The sequence below is a fragment of the Octopus bimaculoides genome, chromosome 19, assembly GCF_046866305.1.
Source record: "Octopus bimaculoides isolate indiv1 chromosome 19, ASM4686630v1, whole genome shotgun sequence".
Taxonomy (NCBI): Eukaryota; Metazoa; Mollusca; class Cephalopoda; order Octopoda; family Octopodidae; genus Octopus; species Octopus bimaculoides.
Window position 1 is genome coordinate 7,419,247 of NC_142946.1, and position 15,000 is coordinate 7,434,246.

The 15,000-nt window shown below is 34.1% G+C and overlaps 1 protein-coding gene across 1 annotated transcript in view; it reads left to right on the plus strand.

The window, feature by feature from the left end:
* Positions 1-15,000, plus strand: part of LOC106867241 (QRFP-like peptide receptor) — a 172,324-nt gene that overhangs the window by 141,973 nt on the left and 15,351 nt on the right. Inside the window, exon 4 of the mRNA XM_052974678.2 lies at positions 12,747-12,870. Within this exon, the coding sequence (XP_052830638.1) occupies positions 12,747-12,870 (124 nt within the window). The remainder of the gene's footprint in view (positions 1-12,746; positions 12,871-15,000) is intronic.

The window sequence follows — 15,000 nt, forward strand, 5'->3', positions numbered from 1 at the left end:
GATATTCTTCAATTAACCAAGCTTAACCAGGTTCATACATCCGCACTAATACACTCTTTGAATGGCTTAATTATAACAACTGAGGTCATTCGGGTTGAAAATAATTTAATAGAGTCAATCACAGGCTAATGCAGTTTATACAAAGTAGCGCCCGTCCACCGTTTGACCGCAAGTTGCTTTTTAAAATTTTCTAAAAATTTTACACTACAATGAAGTTTTTTCTGTTATTGAAGATATTTATTACAGAATTAAAATTGAGGTAATTATTTACCAGAATATGAAAATTCGAGTTCTGTATTTCATTAAAATGAATATCTTTTATCTTTCTTTTAATAAACACTCAGACATTGTAATTAAGTGAAAATCAACTTGTATCTATCGGGTAGGCCCCCAAAATCCGTTCGGTTTTTTTCTGCCGCTTTAAAATTAAAGCACGCCATTAAGCAGCTATAACTTCAGTCTGTGCCTTGGGCATGCGCACTTGTTAGATATTTGATATACTAAGGTAGTTCGCTGTAGTTTTTGTACTTGGGGTCACCCTGGGATTAGAAAACCAAAATTAAATTTAACCACACCTCATGCTTTTATATATGTAGAAAGCGACGGAAGCCTACAGGAGGACATTGGCTGTAGGTTAGATATTTGATATAGTACTGTAGTCCGATGCGAACTTGCAATGAGAGAAGTTGTACTCTATATATTTGGGACCACCCTGAAATCAGAGAGCCAAAATTAACATTAACAACACCTCATGCTTTTTCTTATTTAAAATAAAAAGGCCGGAAAGCGGTGTAAACCAACTGGAAGATATGTAGTCTGTGTGCCAGAAGTGGTTTGGACGATGGGGTAAGTTTTTGGTTCAAGATACACCTCGCTCTGGCTGGCCAATAGCAATTAATAAGGACACCAATTCCCGCTATACGACCGAGATGATCATAAATATTCCCCAGATATCCAAATCGTGTTTTGAAAACCGTCTGTATCAAGTTAGTTACATCAGCAGTCTCCATTTGTGGGTTCAACATCAATTGATTGAGGATAACCTTACCCAACGGATTTCCATCTGCGATTCGTTTCAGAAACGTGACGAAAACGAGTCTATTTGAAAGACAATGAGAATAGGGGACTAAACATAGATCGTCTATAACGATGTGAAGTGCAAACGGTCATGACGTAACAACATCTGATAGCCTGTTCGGTCACGTGGTCACGTGGATACGCACAAACAAACAGATGTATATATATCACAAAATTCATAGGCCCAGTACTTCTCTAGTTAGGATTTGAGCTTTTACAAGGTACCATTTAAAGAATATCGTTTCCTTTGAATAGAATATCTGTTTTCAAGATTCCTCATTTCATTTGTGAAAATGAATTTTAAACGATTGTTCACCGGTTTTATATCGTCTCTGTGTCCGTTCATTTTCCAGAAGGGAAGAAATGTATGTGAAGACGATTTTACGCAATAATTTAAGATTCATTATATATATATATATATATATATATATATATATATATATATATATATATATATATATATATATATATATATATAAAATGATACTTCTCTATATATTTCATATTTCTTTTCTTCCATCAATAGAATTTTAAAAAGAAAAATGTCTGTGGAAATGTCTATCTTCTTTTGGTTAAACTTAATTTTAAATAGAATAAAAGAAGATATTTGAAGAGACATTCCAACTATAGTTACAGGCAAATATCTTTGTTTTTACGCAAGTTTCTAGTTGATTCATTCAATGGTAATTCACTTGAAGAAACTACGTCAGAACAAGATGATAGACAGAAAAACAAGAATAAAAATAAGATAAAATAAGCAATACAAAAATATGGCAAGAAGCCACATATTTCATTGTTTTACGTATAAATTCATTACCGCCATTTAAAAATTTTCTTTTCATTTTAATGTTTACATTTTCTTTATCATTTTACGATGATTTCTTTCCTGGTGGAATCCAAAATCTTTTGTGCTATTGTAAAATAATTCATGATTGTTAACCTATATGATTTCACCAAAGCACTTATTCAGAAGGAAAAAAAAAAAAAGAAGAAGGGAGAATGAAATGCGAAACAAAAAAGAGAAACAATATATATTTAGTTATTTCTGCTGTGGGCATATAATATATCTAAGTAACAGTTGGATGTAAAAACTCAGTGTTTTTCGAAGTCGTGTATATTAAACAAAGAAAATGTACCAAGTAATACTATTAAGAAGGTCTATTCCCGTACGTGTATTCGCGTACAGCGATAAACGAATCTTTATTATGGCGGTTATAACTAAAAAGTTCAGTGGTATTGTATTAAGTACTACAATCAATAACTCAATCCCTACGGCTATAAGAAGATAATGTATAGATAATACAAGGAACAATGTATGTACGTATGCATGCATGTATGTATGTATGTATGTATGTATGTATGTATGTATGTATGTATGTATGCATGTATGTACGTGCGTATGTATGTATATACGTGCGTATGTATCTATCTATATATATATCTATATATCTGTATATATATGTGTGTGTGTGTGTTTGTGTGCATATATATATATGTATGTATGTATGTACGTGCGTATGTATCTATATATATATATCTACATATCTGTATATATGTGTGTGTGTGTGTGTTTGTGTGCATATATATATATGTATGTATGTATGTATGTATGTCTGTACGTGCGTATGTATCTATATATATATATCTATATATCTGTATATATATATGTGTGTGTGTGTTTGTGTGCATATATATATATGTATGTATGTATGTATGTATGTATGTATGTACGTGCGTATGTATTATTATATATATCTATATATCTGTATATATATATGCGTGCGTGCGTGTATGTGTGTTTGTGTGTGTATGTATATACGTCCGTATGTATGTACTTATGTATATATGTATCTATCTATATGCATATATATCTGTATACACACACACATATGCATATATGTATGTATGTACGTATGTATCTATATATATATATATCTATATATCTGTATATATATGTGTGTGTGTGTGTTTGTGTGTGTATATATTTATGTATGTACGTACGTATGTATGTACTTATGTATGTATGTATCTATCTATATACATATATATATTTGTATCTACACACACACACACACACACATATACATATATGTGTGTGTGAGTGTGTGTGTTTGTGTGTACACATAGAAAGAAAGACATATATGTGCATTCATGAAGAAATATATTTGGAGACTTCATGGATTACTCAGAAATACTGCTCGTTCAAGATGTTAGAAGAAGACATTTTCACGGTGAGAAATTGAACTCACTGCATATATTTTTCCATAACCGATATAGCTCCCTCCCACATTAATACAAATACTCACTCGCCCATGTTCACATACAGACACATTCTCCCATGTGCACACTCAGAAACATACATACATACATACACACACATATATATGTATAGCTAGTTAACTATTTTTCATAATGCAATTACGTTACCATGTCTCTTAAATTAAGCTTATTTATCCAAATCCATATCTGTATTAGTACTAACAGCCTCCATAAATTCTGACTTTATGTCTCCATTTCATGCGGGTAAAAACTAATCTACATACCAATTTTGTAAACTTCATTTTAATTATGCATGTATGTATATACGTGTATTTAAATGCATCTTTCTGGTTTCATCGGTTTAAAATGAATAAATGGCTCAAAAGACAAACAACAGCAATAAAATAAATAGATCGTTATATTTGCTCTTCTGGCATAATTTATGAAATGCAAACTGCAGGCATTTTCTATACTTTCATAATGCTTCATGTTTGTTAATTCGAATTGTGGTTTCAAGTTTCTGAAGTGACACATTACAAGAAAAAAAAAAAAAAATAACAACAAAGATTTCACTTAACCGTTTCGTTTTATTTTATATTTTTCGCGTATATTTCATAATTTTTTTTTTATATATATGAACATTTTTTTCCCTCTAAGAACGGAATAAACGAACATTAACTATAAAAAATAGCATGATATAAGAGATAAAAGGATCCGCTAAAACATTTTAAATATTCTTTATTTGCCATACCTCCAGCGAATATTGTTGTTTTTTTGTTTTTTACATAAATTTTTTCGTTTCGATTTTCTTTCTTATTTTGTCATCGCTGACGTCCGCGTTATCCTTATTATCATCATTTTCGTCGTCGTCGTCGTCGTCGTCGACATCTTCGTCGTTATACATATCATCATCATCATCATCATCATCATCATCATCATCATCATCTCTTTTCTTCCAGTTAATAGAGTCATGTTAAGCTTATAGCGACTATGATGGATCTTTATTTAGAAAAAAACAACAAAAAAACAACCCTTTCAAGTTCGTACCTTCTATAAGTTAAACTCCCTTCCTATCCAACATATATAAACACGAGTCGAAAGACGTATACCTATATACATACCTAAGCGCATGTGCATATTCACTTAATCTCACATATCTATTAGAAGGGAAGTACTATTTCAGGTCCTAGAACTCATAAGGCCTATTACCCGGTTTCTACGGCGTATACCTCCAGACGATGTGCCAGCCCGTTGCACGTTTTCTCCTTTACAGCTGGGTGCACTAGAGCAACATGAAATTCTGATGCTAATACTGAGCGTCTCGCTGGTCAGTCAGGCGTAGTTCCCGTTTCCGCTGACTTTGTTTCTATCACAACGCCCATAGCTGAGCCAGATACTAACGCAGAACATCACTCGGTAAGCCGATTAGAAGCTACAGATAACGGACTCTCTATATTATTTATTTCATTATTGCCTACAAGGGACTAAACATAGAGGGGACAATCAAGGACAGACAAGGAGATTAAGTCGATTACATCGACCCTAGTGCGTAATTGGTACTTAATTTATCGACCTCGAAAGGATGAAAGGCAAAGTCGATCTCTGCGGAATTTGAACTCAGAACGTAACGGCAGACGAAATACTGCTAAACATTTCGCCCGTCGTGCTAACGTTTCTGCCAGCTCGTCGTCTTTATATATTCTCTATATTACTATCAACAACCCGTCTCCCAGAACACAACTGTAATTTAAACCTGGAATGAAGTGTCCATTGAATGGTAACTATGTCGTAGTTAATGTGGTGTATGAGTGTACGGTAATTACCAACTCCAATACTGGGTATTACTAAACATCTGATCACTACTAACTTGCGGAAGCTCTGATTCTCAACATAACAAGTACTTCTCGTAATGTTCACCTAAAGTCTAATACATTCTTAGCAAGACATATTCAGTCACTCAATTTCCAGAGCATTAAGTACGAAATTAAATAGTCCATTCTTGCAAATCCCAAATAAAGTGCACTTCATATTCAAGGGTCTGATAGAACTGCAGGATGTTATCCAGGTATTCAACTAGAAGTCCACCATATCTTATAGCAGAAACGGCTGTAAGGTAATGAAGTTACAATAATAATTTTAAATAGATAAAATAAGTTACAAAACGCATCAAGGAAATAAAATTGATAATAGGAAGTAATAAAATATTTATTAATAAAAGAACTTATATCACAAACGACAGAAAATATGTAATATCGAATCGATATATATTATTGAAATTAATCGATATATATTATACATATTTCTGATACATCGTTTCCAGCACATATATGTTGCACATATATAATGTACACATTATAGACAATAATAATGGAAAAATAGATAGAAAAAACAGATGCATATAATGAAAGATTTAATATGAGATATAAACACACACAGATACACACCCACATATATTATATGTATGTATGAAATATGACATAACGGTGGAGAAGTTACATATATTATAATAAAGAGATGTATGTCTGTGATAACGAGAAATATATGCATAGAAAAACGTGTGTGAAATAAATAAAGTAGGAATATATGAAAAATTACATTTATATAGAAAATGTAAATGAAAATGATATTTGTACCGGAAATGATTGAAATAAAAAAAGTAATTGATGAAAAAATTAAATATAACTATATACATATTTTATGTGTATATATGTATATATATATATATATATTGTATACATATAGTTATATAAGTATGTGTATATATAAATGATAGACATAAATGTGATACGAACATATACACACACACACACACACACACACACACATATATATATATATATATATATTGTAGTGTGTGTGTGTGTGTGTGTGTATATGTATATATGTATATATATATACACACACATATATATACATATATGTATATATACGTATATATATATGTATTTATATATATGTACACACACATATAGCATGTATACGTAGGCTGGTGCACTCGCTTATACTCACATATGCATACACATAAATGCATATCTGAATAAGTTCTATAGATATATCTGTGTTAAAGGTACCATAATGTATCCTATGTACTGCAGTGCATAAACAATGAATGGTTAAATCATTGTATTTAAAAACTTTAAATTTAGTTGTGTCTGGAACAACGTTAATTGAGGAAGTCACGTAAATATGAATACAAATGAAAATAAATATTATGCACTGGGAAAAAATCATACTTATGCAATTCGAACTCATTATTGTATTACTCATATTCAGAAAAGAGGGATTTGTAACTGTTTTGTATTATCATATATATTACCAATGATGTTTGAACCCCCACTTCGATCTAATCGTTCTACGATTTAAACATAATAAAAAGGACACAGAAATATTTCCTATAAGGCATAATACGTACGTACACACCTATACACACGAACTTTCCGCACAACCCAATATATATATATATGTGCGTGTGGCCGTGTGTGTATGTGTATGTGTGTGTGTGTGTGAGTGCGTGTGTGTGTATATATATGTGTGTGTATATAGACTCACATATATGCACGCATAAAGTTATGTGTGTGTGTGTGAGTGCGTGTGTGTGTATATATATGTGTGTATATATAGACTCACATATATGCACGCATAAAGTTATGTGTGTGTGTCTGTGTATGTGTGTGTATATGAGCGTGTGGCCGTGTGTGTATCCATGCGTGTGCCCGTGTGTGTTTATGAGTCTGTATCTGTTTGGTAATTAGTCTAGACATTATGTATAATTGGTTTCTTGTTCACTTGAAGCAATTACATTCTAGGAACAACAACTTGTCATTAGGAAAATGCATAATCAAAGATAAGAAATACAACGTAAAACTCTATGTTTAATTTTGTATAGCTGTGTATATCACCATGTGAATATGTGTGGATATATGTACATGCCAACGCCGTTATAATCATACTGTCGCAATGATTTAACGTAGACACGGTCGATAATTCAGAAATTAACATTATATCATTTACAAAATATTTTTGTTTATCGAATAACGTTAAATGTTGTTATCTCCTTACATGTATTGTCTGCCGAATATCATAAAGGTGACAAACCGCTAGAATTGTTAACACGTGGGGAAAAAACAAACATGTAGCGGGATTTCTTCAGGCTCTATACCTCCCGAGTTCAAATCACGTCAAGTACAGCTTCGATGAAATCCACTTGCTTCCTTGATCGTAATTTCTGTCCTTGAACTCTGCAGTGGATCAATGTTGTTCATCTCTATGATGTAGAAATTGGGTAACTGACCCTATGATTCCTACGGTTCGATAAAAAACAAAAGCATCGTAAATCGTAGTTATCTTCCTATGTTTAAGAATTTTTCGCAAATTTGAATAAGAGCTTGATAACTTTCCTCTCTCTGTTTAACATCGCAACCTAGATTAAACATATGTATGAGTGCAATTTAACGAAGCTTAATCTACTGCGGTGAAGGCGTGTGTGCCTAGTGTGTAGGTTTTGCGGTCACAACCTTTAGATCGCGGTTTCGATTCCCGGACAGAGAGATGTATTGTGTTCTTCATTTCCCGATGTTATGGTCAACTTAGCTGCAAATGAATAACCCTGGGACAGACCAGCGTTCTAGTCAGGTACAATGTTGTCACTTATACGCCATGGAAACCGGCTCAGCCAGATAGAACTATGATTTTGTTGTAATCATTTCGAGTATGGCGTAGTGTTGGTGAAGAATCATGAATCGTGGTTTTATTCAACACATCTCTCAACATCAGTCTTGTTATAGCTGAAAAGACGTCATAGGCAATGCTTGTCTTAATTTAGCTAATGCAAGCATAAAAAAAATTTAGATTATCTTTCGAAGTCCAATTACTACCACATTCTAGCGGTGACGTGATAGATAGGACGTCAGAGAAAATCAGGAAGAAGCAGTTAAGGATAGTTATACTAATATTAATAAAAACTCCACTCAACAGCCGTACAAATAGGACATGAAGTAGAACTATGTTAGCCATTCCATTTATAAATTATGGTTTTCCTTTCAATCCACTTAGCTCCCATTGGAAGTTAAGTAGATTTGAAGACCTTAACCGAACGAATCTAAAAAAAATTACCAAAAGTTTTTTTCCTTTGGAGCAGTTAAGTTCCACTTTACATTCTGTTTTCTTGGACACACACACACACACACACACACACACACACACACACACACACACACACACACACACACACACACACACACACACACACACACACACACACACACACACATATATATATATATATATATACATATATATATATATATATATACAGAGAGAGAGAGAAACATTTTCCATGGCTTCTTAAGCTGTCTGTTAATGCAGTTGCCGTTGTTTTGTATTAACATATATATTTTTATGAGCCTCCCGCCGTCTTACAGACGTATGTACTCATGTACCATATATGCGCTGGGTATGTATATGCAACACACACATCACACACATATACGCGCATTTGTGGAATATATCTACAATGCATACAACAAGGATGGGGTCTGACAGAAATAAAATGTAATATAAAGCAACAACAAAAAATTGTATTATAGGGAGGCAGTTTGTTAGGGACGGATCATGGTCTAGCGTTTAGTGTGGTACACTCACTATCGCAAGCTCGTGGTTTCGAATGCTGGACTGAGTGGATGATGAGTACCACAAAGATGCCTGTTGTCACAAATGTACTCGGAGTAATGAAGGAATTAAAAAATTGATAAGCACGATCTCAGTACAAGCATGATTTATAAAATGCGCACATTTTACCTAGAGTATCCCCACCTTAAATTCCACAGTTTTATCAGTTGTACTAAATGCACAAAGCATGAAATTTTGGGGGAGGGGACTAGTCGATTACATGGTCTCCAGTCAACCCTGAAAGGATGAAAGGCAAAGTCAACCTCGGCGAAATTTGAACTCAGAATGTAGCGACGGATGAAGTACTGTTAAGTGTTTTACCCGGCGTGTTGACGATCCTGCCTGCATCATCATCATTCTTCTTCTTCTTCTTCTTCTTCTTCTTCTTCTTCTTCTTCTTCTTCTTCTTCTTCTTCTTCTTCTTATTATTATTATTATTATTATTATTATTATTAATGGTTATTGATTTCACGTGACACACAGTTGATGCTAATTGCGGATTGACCTCCAGTAAACTTTCTACGTAGCAAAAAAAAAAAAAAAAGCAGAACCAGAAAAGAAATGAAGACAACAAATATCGAACATATGATTGAAATGTTTTGTAGTCGAACGTTCAATGTCCGTTGACAAAACAACAATAAAGCTGGGCCTAATTGCGTTATAATAACAACGTGTTTCAAATCGGATTATAACAAGCTTGTTTTTTTTTTATTTTTTCAAATTATATTATAACAAGAGAAGTCGAAACGAAACAATAATATTATACAAAAATATAAAAGCAAAACAAGCAAAAAAAAAAACGAAGAAGAAAAACAAGAGAGACAAAAATACAAATATACATCGTCAAATGTCCATCCGAAAGCATTGATAAGCGTAACAGGTCTTCAAATGCTAATTGAGGATTTCCAACACTGTTATTCTTTTACTACGATGCTCTTGGAATTCCTCCTTTCTGATTTGTCTTTTGCAGTCAGCAATTTGAGGTTTTAATATCGAAATTTAATTGGATCAAAACAGCAAAGAAGCTTTGCATCTTCTCAACAGGTTTTTTCTTCTCTAATTTTTTTTCCGGTATAAAAAAAAAAGCAAAATTTATGGTTTGCTTGCGTGGGAGGGTGCTATAAATCATAACTTCATCACAAAGGGTGGGACTATATTCGTCGTCTTCTTCTTCTTCTTCTTCTTCTTATTCTTCTTCTTCTTCTTCTTCTTCTTCTTCTTCTTGCGTTCGTCTGTGTGTACTTGTGTGCGTGCGCTCGTGTGTATGTATGTATGTAAATATGTATGTATGTATGCATGTATGCATGCATGCATGCATACATGTATGTATGTATGTATTTATGTATGTATGTATGCATATATGTATGGGTGTATGTATGTACGTATGTATGTATGTATGTATCCATGCATGTATCCATGCATGTATGCATGTATGTATGTATGTATGTATGTATGTATGTATGTATGTGTGTGTGTGTGTGTATGCATGTATGTATATATGTTTGTATGTATGCATGCATGCATGTATGTATGTATGTATGTATGTATGTATGTATGTATGTATGTATGTATTTATGTATATATGTAAGTATGTATGTGTGTGTGTATACATGTGTGTATGTATGTATGTATGTATGTATGTATGTATGTATGCATGTGTGTAAATATGTGTGTGCACGCGTGGATACGACAAATCTAATGACTTAAGAAGAAAAACCGTTACAAAATTCGCAAACACCAGAAACCTCAAAAATCTCTGATTGTAACCGATAAATGCTTCGACTGAAAAAACCAAATCAATTTGCATTCATCACCTACTTTATCGTTATTTATGGTTAGGTCAGATGAACTATTTGAATTTTTCTAATTTTTGGTGTCGTTTTTGATTTATCTTTAGTGATTTTTAAAATTTATTTATATTTTTTATTTTGACGTCGTTTTCAGTGGAAAGTAAAAAAAAAAAACAAAAATCAAAATTAAATTGTAAGAATTTTTTTTTTCATTTTGACAGAATGAATATTTCTAGAATGATGGATCTGATCATAGGGCTATCGTGTTTGTATTGACCTGGGGATGGTGGTTATACAAAGAGAAGACCCACTACTACTACTACTACTACTACTACTACTACTACTACTACTACTATTGCTGCTGCTGCTGCTGTTACTACTACTACTACTACTACTACTACTACTACTACTACTACTACTGCTCCTCCTCCTCCTCCTCCTCCTCCTACTACTACTCTTCATTTGAATGATACCATTCTGGTAGTATGTAACACGTAACCGAAATGATTTGCAACATAGATTAGTAGTAGTAGTAGTAGTAGCAATGATGGTGGTTGTGAAACTAGTGGTGGTAGTGGTGATTGTGGTGGTGGTGGTAGTAGTAGTGATGGTAATGGTAAAACTAGTAGTGGTTGTGGTAGTAGTATTAGTATTAGTTGTAGTAGTTGTAGTAGCGATGACGGTGGCAAAACTAGTAATGTTTGTGGTGGTGGTGGTGGTGGTGGTGGTAGTAGTAGATTTTGTTGTTGCTTAACTTTACATCAGTCAGCATATGGTAGCTTAATTAGTCATGGTTCCAGAAACACTCTTTTCGTCCATTACTTTTCTGGCTAAGTGTATCTAGAACGAGATTATTCAATATGTGCTGCTTCGTTATATAAAAATTCTAGAGTGTGACATGTGGGGAGATTTGGTTGCTGTTTCTAGCAGTTTTACCGACCGCTGCTGGCCTTCTCCATCGGTTCTAGTTTAGTGCAGCAACACAATGTCGAAATATATTACAGTAACTTAGCACTTGCAATAGTTCCTATATATACGTAATTCTTTTACAAATTGCTCTGTTCTTGGCACATCAAATCAACCTTTCTCAGACGTTTGGAGATCATTAAGTTTATGGTTTAAGGAAATATTCTTCTTTCACTTCTAAAAAAAAGGAAAAGCCATCAAGACTTTCTTATTTCTTCAATAAATCTCAGGATTCTAATATCTTTCTTAAAAATCACTTTATGTTCCTCTCTCACATTTTTCTATTTATTTATTTAAGCCACTACTGTCTATTTAGTTGCTTTTGCTGTTGTTCTTCTTGTTGTTGTCCTTATTACTATTCTTACTGTTGTTGTTAATTCTATTGTTACCCTTCTTTTAGCTTCTTTCGCAGTCAGTCCTGATGGAGTATATCAACACCCGGCCAACGTCTTTCCAAACAATGCCCTATTATTTTTCTGATATCCAATATCTATGGCTGCACGTTCATATCTGTCTTTTTCTTATCTAATGCAGTACAGTATGACTTGAGGAAGTTTTCGCTACTATGTCGATCACCCTTAGTGGCTGGCGTTGTTTACTTGAGTCTAAGATATAAAAAAATATGCATCTATCATTGTTTAACATCGCTAATTCATCACTGATCCAATATAACCCATTGTGAGCTTCGTTACGCTTATCACGAACCGATCGGTGATAACACGGCTCGGCGATCAGTCAACGATTGTGCTTAGACCACAAGAGAGGACCCCAGCGACCATACACGATGCTCAGGACAACTTAGTTCTCGGAACGAAACCTATTTTCCCTATAACTCATTTTTCTACCATTCATTTATCACTGATTCATATAATACGCTATTTTTTCTTAGAACCAACCAAACGTGATAAACGAAGATAGACATGTACCTTTTTGATTTCTGCTTCCTTCAATAATATCTCTACCCCTCTTTTTTTCTTTATCTGACAGGTATATGGCTATATTGCATCCACTGCAGTCGAAATACTTGTGTACGATATCTCATGCAAGAATAGTAATTACAATTGTATGGTTCTTGTCTTTTGTACTCGCAATTCCCATCTTGAAAGGAAGGGTAAGTCATTTATAAATACGTTTTATGCTTGATATTTGTTTTCCCTACTGGCACCGCTAAATTGCTTGTTTGTAAAGGTGATCAACTAGCAGAACCTTCACAAAATTTGCGCTGTGTGGTACTACACTAAAACCCTAGTTCCTTTTGTGGAAGAGTTATAAATTAACTTTCGTTCCAGGGTTTGTATGTTGTGTCTTGTTGTAGTTTTTATCGTGTTCTTTTTCCATTGCAGTTCTGGTTTCTGTTTGTTCATTTTTCCGTTCAAAATTCTCAGTTCCGTGTTTAAATCGTGTCATAGACTTTTCATTTCATTGCTATTATTGCTTCCAAATCATTTTGATACCGCAGTGTATTATCTTCGTAAGAACACATTGCAGATTTGTAAACTGGTCAATATGAAAGCTGAAGTAGAAAATGAAGAAAAAAAAATCAAACAAAATTTGAAAGAATTGAGGAAAAATATTAAAAAAAAAAGAAAAAGAAAAAGAAACGAAATGGCATTGTTTCCAGAAAATTAAACCGCGATGCAATTTACGAAATAATAAGAATGGTCGTCACTTGTTGTTTATCTGCAAGTATATATATATATATATATATATATATATATATATATATATATATATATATATATATACATGTACGTGTCTGTGTGTATATATGTCAGAAAAAGACACAAAAGCACACAAAATAACACATGCACACGTGCGCACAGACTCACATACACACATACACACATGGACACACACACACATGCACATGCACACGCACACACGCACACATGTACACACACATACACAGACACACACACAGACACACACAGACACACATACACACACATATACACACATGTACTTACACCTACACAGACACATACACACAGACACACACGCAGGCACACACACATACATATACACACACGCACACACACATGCACACACACGCACTCAAAAACACCGCGTTGGTTTAGATTCGACTTTAGAAGTTGACTAAAAATAATTAGCACTTTCTTAACTATGTTCATGCAATTGAGACGGAAAGCAATGTATAGAAGATCGCATCGACCTCATACAATTACAGGTATAGTTTAAACGGCCACAGGAGTGGCTGTGTGGTAAGTAGTTTGCTTACCAACCACATGGTTCCGGGTTCATTCCCACTGCGTGGCACCTTGGGTAAGTGTCTTCTACTATAGTCTCGGGCCGCCCAAAGTCTTGTGAGTGGACTTGGTAGACGGAAACTTTAGAAATTAAATTCTCTAAATATTCCCGTTTGGTGCTCTATAACAGTGCACCGCAACCTTTTTTTTTTTATTTGCGAAAGACATATTCTTTTCAAAATTCAGCGGCACAACTGAAGTAAGAATATAGCTAAAAGTATAGGGGAAAAATCATATTCATGTTACACTGCGGCACACCTAGCATCCTCTCATGGCACACCAATGTGCCGCGACATACCGGTTGCAGAAACTGTTCTATAACTACATCCAACTAACATGTCATTTGCCGGATCCTAAGTTCTTAATTAAAGGTACTTGGGTCGATTTGTTCGATTAAACCGTTCAGGACGATGCTCCAGCCTGGTCCCTGTCCAACGATCGGAACAAATAACAGGTAACACACACATTGAGTCTGCTAATGTTGGTTTCATTCTCGTTTACTTCCCTGCAAACGATTTCGAACCATCCTTTCAAAAGACATGACAAATCCAGCTATTGCATTCTTCTTTTACTAAGACATAACATTTGCTTTGATACTTAAATGCTATTTCTGGCTGGCAATTTGACATTCCCAAAGGGAGTTCTTGATTGGTTCGTTGGCCAGCAAAACCTATGCTCCTGTGGGCATTCGATAGCAAAATAGTGCGCCAGTAGTTAGCAGATTCGAGTTAACAATCTTCCAACCTTTGTACCGACAACAATGGCGACGCTTTACAGGCGTACGCTCAAACCACGCTCACATTAACGCGTACACATACACACACACATACACATTCATATAACATGAATCAATTGATCAATATATATGTGTTGTTTCTCTCGTTTGCTTGATTAAATATCAGAATATCAGATCAATTTGCACATCGCATATCTATTAGATGGTGTTATAGTCTGTTTATGCGTTTATGCTTATG